Here is an 18,323-nt window from a genome sequence, read left to right as displayed (position 1 = left end):
TCCACTGTGCCACCTAGCTGCCCCCAATAGATGCTATTATTATCTCTCTTTTATAGATGAAAACCTGAGGCCCAGAGAGATGACTTGTCCAGGGTCACAAAGTTAGTAAGTGGTAAAAGTGGGATTTGAACCCAGGTCTTCCTAACTCCATATTCGACCCTGACCTCTGATATGCTGCCTTCTTATGTGCGGAAGATGGAAGCAAGGGTAGGTAAGGGAAGATGAATACAAACGTTTGGCATACCCCTGGAGGATAGTGTTAGGAGTATGAAATCCCAGAATGGGCTGGGACTAGGGAAGAAAACTACGGACAACAAAAAGTTATTTGTTTTTTAAGCTGTGTTGGGGAAAACAGGAGAATCAGAGAAAAGGGATAGTACCATTACTTGTGGATAGATTACATCAGAGTTGTCAAACACTCAGTCTAGGCATTGTACTCCCCAGTGCAGGTGCAACCAGATTAAAATGTAATTGAAAACATTTAACAAAATTATATGGTAGAATATAGATAATGTTAATATGTGGTTTTATAAGTCAATATGTGGCTACAGGGATCCATATGTATGATTTAATGTGTCCCACACCTTTTTCTATTTGAGTTTGACTAATTTAGATAATATCAGAAAACACTTTGCTTCTTTTTATCTCTGTCAAGAAGAACAATCTGTCTTTTGATTGGAAATGACAGAAAAAAATGATATTCAAGATAAGTGGGAAGATAAAAGAAAATGCCTCACTACCCTTGATCAGTTCAAATCACAAAGCTCAGGTGAACTAACCAAGAAAAATGGAATTTCCAAGTTGGAAGGGAGTTTAGCAACCATCTCGTTCATTCCATACCAACAAAAGATTAATCCCCACTAGGATGTACCCAACGAGTATTGATCTTATCTGTACTTGAAAATCATCAAGGCGGGGAAACCTACTACCCTCCTGAGGCAACCCATTCCACTTTGGAATAGCTCTGGTTCTTAGAAAATTCCTCTTGACATCAAGCCTAAAGTTGCTTCTTTATAACTTCCTCTCATTGTTCCTTGTTCTGCCTTCTGGAATCATACCAAAGAAATATAATCTGTTTTCCATCTGATGGTATTTGAATGTGATAGAATTCTATTGTGCCATAAGAAGTAATGAAAGGGATGATTTTGGAGAAATGTAGGAAGCCTTAATGTACTGATGCAGAGTGAAGTAAGCAGAACCAGGAGAACAATTTATATAATCACACCAACATTGTAAAGACAAACAATTTTGTAAGGTGTGGGAACTCTTATTAATTCAATGACCAGCCATAATTTTAAAGGACCAATGACGAAGCATGCTACCACACTCCTTACAGGTGATGAACTTGATGCAGAATGAGACATTTTAGAATGTAGCTAATGAGGGAATTTATTTTGTTATGAATATGGGGATTTGTTTGGTTGTGAATATCTGTTATATGTTTCAGTGGATTTTTCTTTTTTCTTTTTTTCAATTGAGGAGGTGTGGGACAGAAAATAAATACCTGTTAAATGAAAGAAAAAATTAAAAAGGAAAAAGAGAAAGAAATTGCAAAGCTCTTTTACTGACCCCAGACTTCTCATGAAAAAAATCTTTTTTTCAATATCACATTTTACTGGTGGTGTTATATGGCATTGAGACATGGAATACCGCTGCTTCTGAAGAACTAAAAACAAGTGTTACACAGGAGGTAATAGATGTGTATATGGTGAGTGTGAGCAGGTTACAACATAGAAGCAGAGATGAGCCCTGAAGAAGTAAAGGATATCATCAAAAAATTGTATGATAGGAAGAGAAGATGAAGTGCTCGTGTGGCAGTAGTGTGGGATGACAAGTGAATAGCCAGAACATTCCAATGTCAAGAGAAAGTGAAGAAAACCTCTAGCACAGGAGTTTTTAAGCTTTTTTATGTCACAGACCCTCTTGGTAAAGTCTTTGCATCCATTTCCAGAATAATGTTTTTAAATGAATAAAATAAAACACATAGAATTACAAAGGAAACCGAGTAAAATGAGATACAGTTATTAAAATATTTTAAAAACAAGGTCACTGACTCCAGGTTAAGAACCCTTGCTGTATTGCATTGGGTAGAGTCCCTGTGGCAGACTTTTGGGAGGACGTGAATAAGAGTCACGTAGGATTGGCAGGCATGAATGAATTTTAGTCTTCAGCAATGCAGGCAACTCTCAATTGGTGCAGTCACAGGTACAGTTGAGAATTAGAGTATATGTGCTAGGCATTGTGCCAAGTTCTGGGGATACAAGAACAGAAATGAAATGGTCTCTGGCATCAAGGAGCTTAAAATCTATCAGGAGAGATAACCTGTACATATATATAAGTAATACTATATACAAAATAAATGGAAGGTAATTCAAGGGTGGAAGGGTAGGAGGCAGTAGTAACTCATTGGAATCAGAAAGGGCCTCACGTACTTGGCCAGGTGTGGTGGTGCACACCTGAAATCCCTACTACTTAGGGAGGCTGAGGCTGGAGAACCTCTTAAGCTCAGCAGTTCTGATCTGCAGTGGGCTCAGAAAATCAGGTGTCCCTCAGACCCAGGTTAGAAACGAACTTGTCAAAGCTCCCATGATGATCAGAGTGGGACTGGACCTGTGAGTAGCCCATGCCTTTCCAGTCTAAGTGAGATAGGGAGACACAGTTTTAAAAATACAAAAAAAAAAAAGAAGAGGTTGGGACTTGAGCTCAGCTTTTAAGGAAACTAGGGTGGTGATGATGATGACGATGACAATGATGATGACAGTGATGGTGGTGTTGTAGTAGAGGGGGTAAGGAAGGAGAGCATCCCAGGCTTGGAGAAAAGCTACTGCAAGGGCATGGAGATAAGAAATGGAGGGTCTTGTGTGAGGAACAGAGGTTGGGTCATTTCCCTCTGTTATAAAGAATAAGATTCTAAGGTTTAGGCTTACTCTATTACAAGGGCCCCTTGACTTTTCTCTTCATATTTCAACCCTAGCCCTCCATCCCCACCCCAACTAGACTATCCACCAAGCTTCTGTTTCCCTGTGAGGAAGGCCTTCTGTGTCTCTTTCCCTATGAGGAAGGCCTTCTGTGTCTCCCTGGCCACTGTTAGAGCTAAAATGAAAGATATATGTTGAGGTAATTTTAAGAAGCCCCCACTTCTTGAGTGAGCTTTTGATTATACTTCCCACATCCCCTGGACAATTCAGAATCCCCATTACACTTTTATAAGATAACAGACATTCCTGTGCAAACAATATCCACCCATCATAAGAGAATGGCTGTTTTGCTGCAAGTAGGTTAGGGCCCAATGTTGGAGGGCCTTGAATAGCAGACTAAGATGTATGCTATGGGAATCATTGAGTGGGACAGACTTATGCAAAGTGGTTTGATAGGAAGATGAATCTAGGCCTATATCAGGTGGAGAGGATGAAATCACAGATTCTTCATGTATTTGCATATTGGAGTTTATCAAGTGCTCTCTTACAATAACCTTATAAGGTAGTACAAATATTAGCAGTGTTTGACATCAAAGGAGACTGAGTTTAAGTGATCAGAAAGTCTTAAGTGATTTTCCCTGAGACACAGTTGGTGTCAGCCAGGGTTTAGTCAGGTTTCCTGTCTCCAGTTCAGTGATACCTCTTCTACCTGACCCTGCCCATTTTGGTGAGACTGAGAAAGAACACAGGTCTCTGAAGTTCTCCATGGGGAGAGCTCCTACCCACAGCCTCCTACCTGCACTCCTCTGTTTTGGCTGAAGCTCTCATTCATCCTTTTCTCTAAGTAGTGTGGATTCTGGGGCCAGAACAGGCAGGCTGCCCTGGGCTAACCTGGGGTTGGGGTCTTCTTTCTGTCGTCTTCTGACTTTCATTTCAGTGGCATAGTAGGAAGGACCCTGACCATGAAATCAGGAAATCCTAAGTTCAGATCCTGGCTTAGATATTTACTAGTTGTATAACCCTGGGCAAGTCATTTCACCTCTGTTTGCCTCAGTTTATATATTTTTAAAGTGGAGATAAGAAAATCACCTCTCCTGAAAGAGCTATATAAATGTTAGTTATTGTTACTGTTATTATTACTCTTATTTTTCATCTTTGTGCCCTAAGGTGACTACCTCAGCCACCTAGGAGAATCCCAAACAAGTCCCTGGCAAAGCATTAATAGAAGGATACTGTCCAAAACATTCTTTGCCTTATTAGACCACATCCAGAGTATTGAGTTTAATTCTGGACCCACATTTTAGGAGTGACACTGGCTAATCCAGAGGAGAGTGGCTAAGATTGCCGTGTGAGGCCTGGAGACCATGTCATCTTTGGATTGGCTGAAGGAGCTAGGGATATTTAGCTTAGCAAAGAGAAAACTTAGTGGGGACATGATAACTGTCTTTGTATTTACAGGCTATTCGGTTTGGAAGAGGGATTCAACTTTTTCTCCTTGCCCTCTGGAGGTAGAACTGGGAGCAAGGAGTGGAAGTTATAGGAAGACAGATTTCTGCTCCTTGGGAGATAGCAGATACTTCATTTCTGTAGGTCTGGAGGTAGAGCGGGATGAAGACTTGGGAATGGTATAGAAGGGATCTCTGCTTATGTGTGTGTTCAACTACATGACCTCTAAAGTCCTTCCAGCTGAGAGTCTGTCATAGCCTGAGGCAGTGTTTATCCTCCTGCTCTTGTCCATCACAGGAATCTTGCCTTGCCCTGTGTCATAGTTCTGCCCTTTGCCTGATGCTGACATCTTCCTGGGCAAAGCTGCTGCTTTAGAGGGGACAGGGAGGTGGTCTTGATTTCATCTCCATCATTGGTGTCAAGAAATATAGTTTTCCCTGCCCCAGAATCTGACCTGATTGAGCTGTAGAAAGAGTCTGGTATATTCCAGTTATTGTCTCTGCTCTCCTCTTTCTTCTTGGCCTTTTCCATATAATTCTCCCTTCCTGCTGCCAGAAGCCTAGGAGGCTGTCCAGTGAGGTTGGCAAGGTCTTTCCACCTCTGTAATATCCTTATTTGCTAGCTCTGGCAGTAGCTAAGTTTATGGTCTGTCCTTGGTGTGCCACAGAGCCATGTCTGCTCAATGGTGCTGCTCAGTGCCAGGCCTTGTGATAAATCTCCTCACTTCCCTAGGCATATGAACTGAACTGAGAAAGCCAGGATACAGCCTCAGGTTACTTCACTGCATAAAGTCAGTGAAGTCCGTGTCTACGAAGTGCCCAGTGCCACTCCACTGTGAATTTAGGCAGCTATTCCCAAAGAGTACCAGTCCCCAATCTAGTCTCTTGGGACTCCTGTGTAAAATTCCTAACAAAGATTCATGGTCTGCTCTTAAAATAATTGGGTAGCACCTTCCCCCACCTTCCATCAAACTCCTAGACTTGGCTTTCCTCCAGAATGGGGCACCAGGGCCGTTAAAGGGTAGGGGAGGACTTTCCCTAGGGCAAAAAAGTATGGGTTGAATTAGCCTTGCCAGATGACTTCTCTTCCCCACATTCATGGGCCAGAGGACACTGAGAGATGGGGACTCTGGACAGAGTTCACTGAATCTCAAAGTTGAGAGGGTCCCCAGATGTAATCTATGGGAGGTGGTGTAGAACAGTGTAAATAGTGTTGGATTTAGAATCAAAGGACCTGATTGCCACTTACTGCCTGTGTGACCCAGGGCAAGGGAACCCCTCTGGGTCCTCAGTTTCTTCATCTGTAAAATGAGAGGATAGGATTAAATAATTTCTAAGGTCCCTTCCAGCTCTAAATCTATGATCCTATGATTCTCGTCTAACCTCACCTTAACAGGAATTCCCCTCTTACTGAATCCTGGACAAGTGATCATTCAGCCTCTGCTTGAAAAGACCTCCAGTTTCCCTGCTACCTCACCAGGAGGCTCATTCTGCTTTTGGACAGCTCTAAATTGCAAGGAAGTTTTTCATTTCATTGAGCTAACGTTTAACTTCAACTGATTGATCCAAAGCAGACCAAACCTGATCACATTTGCACATGACAGCTGCAGAGGTAATCCTCCTTTCCATCAGAACTGCACACACCAAAGAGCTTCCCCACATCATGGCCATAGCTTGTAGAGCTCCTCCTGTTCTAGGGCTTGGGCCTCTTCTCTTTAGGGCATAGCAGAACGGTCCTAATCACTCTTGCACATGACAGCTCTTCAAATACTTGAAGGCAGCAACAATTTTCTTCCTGAGTTTTCTCTTCTCTAGGCTAAACATCTCTAGTCCTTTGATCCAGGCCTCCTGTACATGGTCTTGGGGCCCCTTGCCAGTCGCTTTCTGGATGCTCTCCAGTTGATCAGTGTCCTTCTAAAACGTGGCTCCTGGAACTGAACACAGTATTCCGGAGGTGTTCGGACCAAGGCAGAGGACAATAGGACTGCCTTATTAGTGAGCCCCAAGCAAGATCAGATTAACTTTTTTGACTGCCTTGTCACATGGCTGACATTTAGAAGCTCTAATTCTGTGTGACCTTGACCATATGCTTTCTACTTCCTGTGCCTTGGTATCTTCCTCTAGACATCTAGGGAGTTAGATTTGGTAGCACATAAGGGCACTTCCAGTTCTGTCATCCTTTGATTGTGATCTTGAGAGCTAGAGCATACGCTAGTGTCAAGTAACTAATTGTAAAACAATGGTCTCTGGAATCTGGGGCTGTGCACTCCTGGGGAGGTCATGGCATGACCCCAGGTGATGTGTAATCAGCTAATTGGAGGATGGAAAGATGGTTCTAATCCCACTCTTCTCAAAAATGGCCAGACATAAGCTTGTCTCCAACACTACACCATCTCTTTCACCAATTATCATGCAACACTCCCCCGCTACACCCTCTTTCACCTCTGACCTCCCAAAGTTGGCTGGGCACAGGCATTGGCCCTGCAGGACAGTTATAATCTAAGCACAGTGCACCTGCAGCAGTTGCCCAGGCATAACTCTGCTTTCCACCCCAGCATCTCCACACTTTGCTCCCAATTATTTCCTGGCTACAGCAGGCGCCTCCTTTCAGTGGATGAGCTCTGTGTTCTAACATACTGTTTGGTAAGAATCTCCTCTGCCTCTTCCTTTTTTAAAATTTTTAAATTTTTTTTATTGGGCGAGAGACAGGGTGAATCACAGAGAATAAGCAGACATGGCTGGGTTGTGATTGATCTGCATTGCAGATCTTAATATGTTATCTTTTTCCTCCAAATCCAGGTCTCCTCCAAATTTCCCTGTTATTGGAAAGAGCAACCATGGTCCTTCTGGTTGCCTAAGTTTACAATCTCTGTATAATTTTAGACTTATGACTCATCACTCTCCTTCACCTCACAGTTCGGTTGCCAAATCTTGTTGGTTCTATTTCCAGAATCTCTGTCCTCCGTCTCCTTCTCTCTAGTCACATAGTCACCACACTGGTTCAGGCTCTCATCACCTCTAACCCAGCTGGATTATTGCAGTAGCCTCCTGATGCATCTCCCTGTCTCAAGTTTCTCACTTCTCTATCCATCCTACACATTGCTGCTAAAGTAATTTTCCTAAAGACCATGTTACTCTCCTGTTCAGTAGAGTATTGAATCTAAGGTTAAATGTAGTTTCATCTTTATTTCATCTTTCTTATTTTTATTTTTTAATGTTTTACAGTAGACATAATTATTAGTACAGGTACATAATAAGTAAATATGGACATATTGAGGTTGTTCAACAATGTTTTATTAGTAGAGGCTCATAATTTTAAAAGTTTGTTCTAAACGACCAGAAATGGGAGGTAATTGTTGCCTAAAGCATATCTGGGCCTTAAAGATGGAAGCTAGGTGGAGCAGTGGATAGAGTGCTGGGCCTGGAGCTAGGAAGACTCATCTTCCTGAGTTTAAATCTGGCTTCAGATACTTACTAGCTGTGTAACTCTAGGCTGGTCACATAACCCAGTTTGCCTCAGTTTCCTCATCTGAGCTGGAGGAGGAAATAGCAAACTGCTCCAGTATTTTTGCCAAGAAAACCCCAAGTGGGATCACGAAGAGTTAGACATGACTGAAATAACTGAACAACAACAAAAAAAAAATGGAAGAGAATTTAAAAAGTGGAGGGGGAAGTCAAGATGGAGGAGACAGTTTAAGCCAAAGGGAAAAATGAGACAGCAAGGTGGCACAATGGATAGAATACTGGAAGACTCCAGAAAGACCTGAGTTTGAATCATTCCGTAGACATTTAATAGCTGATGACCCTGGGCAAGTCACTTAACTTATGTCTGCCTCAGTTTACTTATCTGCAAAATGAGGATAATAATAGCACCTGCCTCTCAGGACTGTTGTGATGATCAAATAAGTTAACACTTTGCAAACTTTAAAGTGCTTTATAAATGCTAGCCATCATTATTATTAAAAGAGTAAATAAATACAGAATGTGGGACAAGAGGAGACAATAGGAAATGGCCCCTGGCATTGGGCAGTGCCTAGGAGCAGATGTGAGGCTGCTCAGATGATAATCCCTCCTTCCCTTTCAGGAGGATACCCTTAACCCTAGTTGGGGGGAGGGGGAGAAGCTATCCCTTGCCATGTTTCTCTACTGTTCAGGGAGTGTGAAGTTTGAGGGGTGCAGGTCAAAATGATGGATCCCTTATGCTTCCCAGCTCTCTTTAGTTCTGGCCTGCTTTGCTCCTCCTTGTTCTCTCTCTCTCCTACCCTACTCAGACCAACCTGGTACACAAGAGACTTGGGTGTTAGATGGCTGTTCCTCAAGCTCCTTCTGGCATCAGCTCCAGGATCTCCCTTTTGAGAAGTTTCCTCTCTATGTTCTGCTGCAGCCTCAGCCCATCTCTTTAAAGGAGATATAGAGTAAGCTGGTCCTCAGTATACCCCACATACCATGCCAACACCCTACCAAGATGTTTAGGGGCGATACAGGGTCAGTGTTTTGCTGGCTGGGAGGGGTGAGAGCCCTGGCTAAGCAGGCTTTTTGGAAGGTTAGGGACCTTTCTCTGTCTTCCCATCTTAAGCAGAAGATCAGCCCAAGGTAACTTGCCCAGGGTTTATCATTTGAATAGGCAAATGTAAGTGGGAAAGAAATCAAGCTTGTCAGGCCCTACTAAACTGTCATTTATTTAACCCACATGAACCCAAGAGATATGGTAGGAAAAGGCCTGGAAAGAAATGTCCCTCCTTTTCTTGCTTCATGCCACTGCCCAGTCTTTCTCTTAATCTGACTTCCTCATCTGCCTCAGAGAAATAGGGAGTTTGGGGCTTTAGGGAAGGGACTGTACTCCTGACATGTCCTCAGGGCTCACCTGGGATGTCTCTTAGGTAATGGCATAGTAGTTCTCCTCTAACCTCCCCCGTCACTGGTCCCCTCATAAACACACTGATATAGGCACATGTGCAGCTGCTACCAACAGTCCTGGCCTCTAACTCTGTCCTGGTTTCTCCTGGCAGTCCGACAGTTCCTTCAGAATGGTGTGAGCCCCAATTTGTGCAACGAGGATGGCCTTACTGCCCTGCACCAGGTTAGTGTCTTGAGAACTTTTTTCAAGCCAGTGGGGATGCTGAGCAAGGGCATGAAGTAACGGATTTCTGGGGGTGATGTGGGGTCACTAATGCCCATGGGGGCACTGTAGCAGTGAGTGATTTATGCCTTCAGCAGATAAGGTAAACACAAGTCTGTCTGGGCTCGGGGCGGGGGGAGTTGGGAGTTAGAGGGTTTTCTGATAGGAGGAATGCTCTGTGGCTTGCAGTGCTGTATCGATGACTACGGGGAGATGGTGCAGCAGCTTCTCGAGGCTGGGGCTGATGTGAACGCCTGTGACAGCGAACTTTGGACGCCCCTGCATGCTGCTGCCACTTGTGGCCACCTCCACCTCGTGGAGCTGCTTATTTCCAAGTATGTAGATGCTCGTGAGGCCAGGCCTCTAGCAGTGCTGTACACACAGCAGGCACTTCAAAGATTTTTGAATTAAGTTGAAGGAATGGTCCAAGGGTGAGACTCAGCTGTGGGTCTGGAAAATGTGACTGCAGCTGGCTGGGGCTGTAAGGAATCTTGATCTTGCCACAGGGGAAAGAGCATACAGCTCTGAGTGTTCTCTGGATAGAATTGGCTGCCTGTATAACCAGCCATGTTCAAGACCACTTTCCAGAGACTGAGCAAAGAGCCCAGGCAGCAGGATCCACTCTTTAAGAATGGCTGATGTTTCTTAGTGCTTTAAGGTTTATGAAATGTTTTGTTATTTGATCCTTCCAGCAACCCAGTGAGGACTAATAGCTCAAAGTTCCTATATATAAGGAAACTTTTAATCATGGCCTAGTATTTTAAACATATTCTTAGGGTTAAAATGGACTTCAGAGGTCATCTAGTTAAATCCTACCTAATTCAAACCATGAATTCCTGAACCTAGGAAAGGTGAATCAACATCCTCTACCTAATAAAGGAAGCTGGGGAAGGCAAGTCTGCTTTCCGAGACTTGTGCCCAGGTCTTCTGACTCCAAATCTGTTGCTTTTTCTACTGCACTGTGATTACCTGGAATCGTGCATGATAATCCAAAGTGCAAGCAGGGAAGAGCTTGACAGAGCACAATCTTAAAACTAAGACAGTAGTTCTTCACCTGGCATCCATGGACTTCAGGGGGTCAGTGAATAGCTTTCAGGGAGTTCATCGTTATCATTAGCATCATAATCATCATCATGGCTAACATTTATCTAGTACTTTAAGGTTTGTAAAGTGCTGTACAGATATTATCTCTTTTATTAGCTCATTTATGAACTTGGATGGTGTAAAAATTACATTTTATTTTGCTAGCTTTTTGTGAAATTGTGTTTACTTTGTAACCCTATGTATTTTATTTAATGCTTTTTATTTTTAAATTTTATTTTTTTCCAAATTACATGTAAAAATAATTTTTAACCTTTGTTTTTTACAATTTTGAGTTCCAAATTCTTTCCCTCATTCCTTTCCTCTCCCCTCCTTGACGAGGCAAGCATTTTATTTAGATTATGTATATGCAGTCATGCAAAACATATTTCCACATTGGCTACATTGAGAAAGAAAACACAGATCACCACCCCAGAAAAAAAAGACAACACAAGAAAAATAAAGAAAGTAAAAAATGTATATTTTGATCTATATTCAGACTGCATCAGTTCTTTCTCTGCAGGTGGATGGCATTTTTCATCATAAGTCCTTTGGAATTATCTTAGATCGTCATATTGTTAAGAATAGCCAAGTCATTCACAGTTGGTCTTCTGGTTCTGCTTACTTCACTTTGCATCAATTCATATAAGTCTTCTCAGGTTTTTCTGAAAGCGTCTTGCTCATCTCTTTTTTTTTTTTTTTGGTGAGGCAATTGAGGTTAAGTGATTTGCCCAGAGTCACGCAGCTAGTGAGTGTTATGTGTCTGAGGCCAAACTCAGGTCCTCCTGATTCCAGGGCTGGTACTCTGTCCACTGTGCCACTAGCTGCCCCATGCTCATCATTTTTTATAGCACAGTAGTGTTTAATCACAATCATATACCACAACTTGTTCAGTCATTCCCCGGTTGACGGACATCAATACCAGATTGTTTTGATGATTGCCACTTTGTAATACAGTTTGAGATCTGGTATTGCTAGGCTGCCTTCCTTCACATTTTTTTCATTGATTCCCTTGATATTCTTAACCTTCCAGATGAATTTTATATTATTTTTTGTAGCTCTATAAAATAATTTTTGGTAGTTTTATTGGTATGGCACTGAATTAGTAAATTAATTTAGGTAGAATTGTCATTTTGATTATATTGGCTTAGTCTACTCATGAGCAATTAATATTTCTCCAGTTGTTTAGCTCTGACTTTATTTGTGTGAAAAGTGTTTTGTAATTATGTTCATATAGTTCCTGGGTTCGTTTTGGCGGGTAGACTCCTAAGTATTTTATATTGTCTGCAGTTATTGTAAATGAAATTTTTCTATCTCTTCCTCCTGGACTTTGTTGGTGATATATAGAAATGCTGATGATTTATGTGGGTTTGTTTATATCCTGTAACTTTGCCGAAGTTATGTTGGTGATATATAGAAATGCTGATGATTTATGTGGGTTTGTTTATATCCTGTAACTTCGCCGAAGTTATTAATGATTTCAACCAGTTTTTTAGTTGATTTCCTAGGATTCTCTAAGTATATCATCATATTGTCTGTAAAGAGTGATAGTTTTGTTCCTCGTTGCCTCTTCTTATTCCTTCACCTCTGATCTCATTGGAAAGGCTTCTAGCTTATCCTCATTACAGATAATGTTTGCTGATTGTTTTAGATCAGGGGTGGGGAACCTGTGGCCTGGAGGCCACATGTAATCCTCTAGGTCCTCAAGTGTGGCTCTTTGAATCCAAACTTCACAGAGCAAATTCCCTTTATAAAAGGATTTGTTCTATAAAACTTGGACTTAGTCAAAAGGCCACACCTGAAGACCTAGAGGGCCATATGTGGCCTCAAGGCTACAGGTTCCCCACCCCTGTAGATAGGTACTAGTTATCATTTGAAGGAAATCTCCATTTATTCATATGCTTTCTTGTGTTTTTAATGGGAATGAGTGTTGTAGTTTGTTGAAAGCTTTTTCTGCATCTATTGAAATAATCAGATGATATTTGTTATTAATATGGTCGGTTATGCTAATAATTACTGTTAGAACGGCCCTGAATTCCTGGTATAAATCCCACCTGGTCGTAGTGTATGATCCTAGTGACATATTGCTATAATTTTATTTAAATTTTTTGCATAAGTATTCATTAGGGAAATTGATCTATAGTTTTCTTTCTCTGTTCTTGCTCTTCCTGGTTTAGGTATCAGCCCCATGTTTGTGCTGTAAAAGGAATTTGGTAGCACTACTTCTTTGCCTATTTTTCCAAATAGTTTTTATAGTATTAGAATTAATTGTTCTTTAAATGTTTGGTAGAATTCACTTGTGAATCCATCTGGTACTGAGGATTTTTTTCTTCGGGAGCTCATTGATGGCTTGTTCAATGTCTTTTTCTAAGATGGGGTTATTTAAATATTCTGTTTCTTCCGTTAATCTGGCTAATTTATATTTTTGTAAATATTCATCCATTTCACTTAGATTGTTAGGTTTAATGACATATGATTGGGCAAAATAGCTCCTAATAATGGCTTTAATTTCTTCACCATTGGTGGTGAATTCACCCTTTTCATTTTTGATACTGGCAATTTGGTTTTCTTTTTTTTTTTTTCATAAAATTAAACAATGGTTTGTCTATTTTATTGTGTTTTTCTTTTCATAAAAACCTAGCTCCTAGTTTTATTTATTACTTCAATGGTTTTCTTACTTTCAGTTTTATTAATCTGTCCTTTGATTTTCAGGATTTCCAGTTTGGTGTTTAATTGGAAGTTTTTAATTTGTTCTTTTTGTAAGTTTCTTTTTTTAGTTGCATGCCCAATTCATTGATCTGCTCTTTCTCTCTTTTATTGATGTAAGTGTTTAGAAATAGAAATTTTCCCCTAAGTACTGCTTTGGTTCCCTTTGGTTTTCTTGCCTCTTTTATGTGAGATAATTTACCCCATTCTACCTCTCCCTTCTCCCAGTGCATTCCTCTTTCTCATTCCTTAATTTTACTTTTTTCAAATTAAACCATCATAGTCAACTCACGCCCATGTCCTCTGTCTATGTAAAATCCTTCTAACTGCCCTAATAATGATAAAGTTATTAGGAGTTACAAATTTTGGTATGTTGTCTCATTTTTGTCATTCTCTTTTATGAAATTATTGATTGTCTCTATGATTTGTTCTTTGACCCAGTCATTCCTTAGGATTAGATTACTTAGTTTCCAGTTAATTTTAAATCTGTGTTTCCATGGCCCTTTATTGAATGTAATTCTTTTTGCATTATGATCTGAAAAGGATGTGTTTAATATTTCTGCTTTTCTATGAAGTTTTTAAGCCCTAATACTTGGTCAATTTTTGTAGGTGCCATATACCACTGAGAAAAAGGTATATTCCTTTCTATTCCCATTCAGTTTTCTCCAGAGGTTTATCTCATGTAACTTTTCTAAAATTCTGATCATGTCCTTAACTTCTTTCAACTTCTTTCTTGTTTATTTTGTGGTTAGATTTATCTAGTTCTAAGAGGGAATAGTTGAGGTCCCCTGCAGGTATAGTTTTATTGTCTATTTCCTAGTGTAACTCAATTTAACTTTTCCTTTAAGAATTTGGATTCTATACCATTTGGTGCATATATGTTTAGTACTAATATTATTTCATTGTCTTTTAGCAAGGTGTAGTTTCCTTACTTATCTCTTTTTAATTAGATCTGTTTTTGCTTTGTCTGAGATCATGATTGCTATCCCTGCTCTTTTTACTTCATCTGAAGCATAATAAATTCTGCTCTGCCCCTTACTTTTACTCTGTGTGTCCCTCTCTGCTTTAAGTGTGTTTCTTGTAAATAACATATTGTAGGATTCTGATTTTTAATCCACTGTGCTATCTGCTTCCACTTTATGGGTAAGTTCATCCAATTCACATTCACAGTTATGATTACTTACTGTATTTCCCATCGTATTTTTCCCCTTGTTTATCCTTCTCTCTCTTTCTCTCTCCTTTCATTCTGTCCCTCCTCAAAATTCTGTTTTGCTTCTGAGTACCACCTCTCCCCGTCTGCCCTCCCTTCTATCAGCACCACCACCACTTCTCATTCCCCTCCTTTTCTACTACCCTATAGGACAAGATAGATTTCTATACCCAACTGAGTGTGTATGTTATTCCCTCTTTGATCCAATTCCAGTGAGAGTTAGGTTCAAGCGTTGCACACCACACTATCATCTTTCCTTCCACTGTAAAAGCTCTTCCTTTCTTACCTCTTTTATGTGAGATAATTTACCCCGTTCTACCTCACCCTTCTCCCTTGTCCCAGTACATTTCTCTTTCTCATCTCTTAATTTTCCTTCTTTGAAATTATCACATCATAGTCAACTCACACTCATGCCCTCTGTCTATATATACTCCTAACTGCCCTAATAATGATAAAGTTATTAGGAGTTACAAGTATCATCTTCTCATGTAGGAATGCAGACAATTTAACCTTACTGAATCCCTTATGATTTCTCTTTCCTGTTTACCTTTTTATGCTTCTCTTGAGTCTTATATTTGAAAGTCAAATTTTCTATTCATCTCTGGTCTTTTCATCAGGAATGCTTAAAAGTCCTCGATTTCATTAATATCCATTTTTCCCCTGAAAGAATTATGCTGTTATGCTGGATAGATGATTCTTGGTTGTAATCCTAGCTCCTTTGCCTTCTGGCATAACACATTCCAAGACCTCTGATCTTTTAATGTAGAAGCTGCTAAATCTTGTGTTATCCTGGCTGCTTGCAGTATTTTCTCTTTGACCTTAGAGCTCTGGAATTTGGCAGTTATATTCCTGGAAGTTTTCATTTTGGGATCTCTTTCAGGAGGTGATCGGTGGATTCTTTCAATTTCTATTTTACCCTCTGGTTCTAGAATATCAGGGCAGTTTCCCTTGATAATTTCTGATGATGTCTAGCCTTTTTTTGATAATAATTTTGAGGTAGTCCAATAATTCCAAATTTATCCCTCCTTGATCTATTTTCCAGGCCAGTTGTTTTTCCAATGAGATATTTCACATTTTCTTCTATTTTTCATTCCTTTGATTTTGTTTGTTTTTTAATGTTTCATGGAGTCATTAGCTTCCACTTGCCCAATTCTGTTTTTGGTTTTTTTTTTTTGGCTTTTTTGGTGAGGCACTAGGGGTTAAGTGACTTGCCCAGGGTCACACAACTAGTAAGTGTCAGGTGTCTAAGGCCAGATTTGAACTCAGGTCCTCCTGACTCCAAAGCCAGAGCTGTATCCACTGTGCCACCTAGCTGTACCCAGTTCTAATTTTTAAGGACTTATTTCCTTAAGTGAGCTTTTGTATCTCCTTTTCCACTTGGCCAGTTCTGCTTTTCAAGGAGTTCTTCTCTTCATTGGAATTTTTGTGCCTTTTTTACCATTTGGCCAATTTTTTTTAAGATGTTATTTTCTTCAGTGTTTTCCTTTTTTCATCATTTTCTTACATTACTCATTTCTTTTCTCAATTTTTCCTCTACCTCTCTTACTTGATTTTTCAAATCCTTTTATTTATTTAACTTTTTTTTTTTTGCCCTGTAACTGTTTCACATTTTTCTTTGAAGCTTTACGTGTGGGTGTTTTGACTTTGCTGTCCTCTTTTGAGTTTGTGTCTTGCTCTTCCCTGTCACTATAGTAACTTTTGGTGGTTAGATTCTCTTATTATTGTTTGCTTATTTTCTCAGCCTATTTCTTGACTTTGAAGTTTATGTTAAAATTGGACTCTGCTGTGGGGTTAAGGACACTGTCTTAAGTTTCAGTCTTTCCATGCTGCAGACTTCAGAGCTAGTTCTGTGGGAATGTAAGTTTTTGGTTTTTCCAAGGTGGTGTGATCTAAGGAGAGGTGGGGTCACTGCTGTCCTGGCCTGTGCTCTGGTCTGTGCGTGACCACATATACTCTTTTCAACCCTGTAACTGTGTCCAGCATCCCTGCTCCCCTGTGGCTGCATATTTGTGTACTAGTGCTGCTTCTTGCCCTGGGACTGTGACCCAGAACCATGTATGGGTAATGCAACAGAGTCTTGCACCCAGTGCCTACAAAGAGTCCCCTGTAATCTCCTTCTAACTAGCTGTCTGATGCCCTTACCATCTGAGGGCTGAGTTCCCAAAGGTACACCTGCCCTCAAGGCCCACTGCTGGCTTTCTGGGGCACAGCCTGCTTTGCACTGTGCTCCAGACCTGATCACCACCCCAGTGAGACAACTTTCCTGCCTACCTCCTAAGTTACCTTGGGCTGGAAAATTGTTTCACCCTGACCTTTTGTTGGCTCTGTCTCTAGAATTTGATTTGAGGCAACATTTTAAATTTATTCAGAGGGGAATTTGGGATAGCTCAGGAGAGTCCCTGCCTCTACTCTGTCATCTTGGCTCTACCCCCTTAATGCTTCTTAAAATATTATTTTAGAAGGAGTCCATAGGCTTCACCAGCCTGGCAAATGGGTCCATCACACCCAAAAGGTTAAGAACCTGTGTATTAAGATAAGGAAGTTCTTGTTTGATTCTGCCCCCTCCTTGTTCCTTATCTCTTCTCTGATTGGGTGACGTTCTAAGTCAGTTTGCTGACGTTCTAGTCTTAAGAAGTGCAGCTCCACTGCTAAAAGTCTTAGTGTCTTCCTCAACCCTACTTCATCTGTCTAGGGAGGAGACCTCGAGTTGTCTGGCCCCTGACTGGGGAATCCATCTACTTTAGAGCCCCCCCTAGTGAGCAAGGAAAGAAGAGAAGGCAAGGAAGTATTGTGTGGCTGCAAGGACCTCACCCCAAAGTGAGTCACTTCATCTCTGTGAGTCCCCGTACACTCCTCTGTCAAAGAAGAGTGTTAGAATAGATAATTGTTGCAGTCTCTTGCAGCTCTACCATTCTGAGGGAGTTATTAAGTATAAATCCAATTATTTCAACTGTCTCTGGACATTTTGGTTTCTTTTTGCCTTTCTGGAGGTTCCCATGGCTATGAACTGTAGACACCCTAACTTTTACATCTATCCATGGTTTGCCTCAACTATTCATCAGTGATCCTGAGCTCTCATCTTCACCTAGTCTCTCAGTAAGCTAGCAGTTTTTGATGGTGGGCACCATCTTTTGATGGAGTCCTGTTTATCTTGCCACTAGCACTTTCCAATCATTGCTTCATCTATTTTCAGTTTATCCCCCTTATTGGCCTAAATACTGTGTTTCTGTTTCTGGTCTGAGAGGTGACCTTAATTTCTTAGTTCCTTTTAGAACCCAGATGACTGATAGGTCCAGAGATCGATCGATGACTGCTTTAGAACAGAAGGGTAAAATAGCCGTATTCTATGGGGACATCTGGTCCCAGAAAAGACTAGGAAGCAGATTTTAGAAAGATTCTGAAATTGTTAAGAGACCTAGCAGTAATGTCAGCCTAGATTTACCTAGTATTAGAGTCTGAACATTTTGGCCTAGCATTTAAACTAGAGGAGAAAGTTGAGGGAAATGAAGTAAGGATGAGTCAGTTAACTCTTCAGTCAGACTTTCCTTACCTTAGGGCTAGGTTTCTGTTCAAGCTGCAGCATGGGGTATTAATGGAAAGGGACAGGAGATCTGTCTGCCATTTAGTAGCTATGTGACCTTGGGCAAATTACTTCTCCTTTCTGATCCTTGGTTTCCTCATCTATAAAATTAGCATAATACTACTTGCACTAAACCTTGTTTACTTACAGAAGCCTATATGAATGAGTTATATTAAGGTTACCAGCTGTAAGGTATACCAGGTGCTCTGAAGATTTACTCAGGTACCTCCCTTTCACTTGCCCAGCAGAATTGTTTTCTAAAATC

General features: G+C 40.8%; 1 protein-coding gene across 3 annotated transcripts in view; it reads left to right on the top strand.

The window, feature by feature from the left end:
- Window positions 1-18,323, top strand: part of PPP1R16A (protein phosphatase 1 regulatory subunit 16A) — a 108,641-nt gene that overhangs the window by 67,375 nt on the left and 22,943 nt on the right. For all 3 annotated transcript variants that reach the window (XM_020995008.2, XM_020995007.2, XM_020995005.2), the window contains 2 exons: window positions 9,373-9,443; window positions 9,672-9,817. In XM_020995008.2, the coding sequence (XP_020850667.1) occupies window positions 9,373-9,443; window positions 9,672-9,817 (217 nt within the window). The remainder of the gene's footprint in view (window positions 1-9,372; window positions 9,444-9,671; window positions 9,818-18,323) is intronic.

The sequence above is a fragment of the Phascolarctos cinereus genome, unplaced genomic scaffold, assembly GCF_003287225.1.
Source record: "Phascolarctos cinereus isolate Bilbo 61053 unplaced genomic scaffold, phaCin_HiC Scaffold_4;HRSCAF=312, whole genome shotgun sequence".
NCBI classification, from domain to species: Eukaryota; Metazoa; Chordata; class Mammalia; order Diprotodontia; family Phascolarctidae; genus Phascolarctos; species Phascolarctos cinereus.
This window is presented reverse-complemented; position numbering and strand designations above follow the sequence as displayed.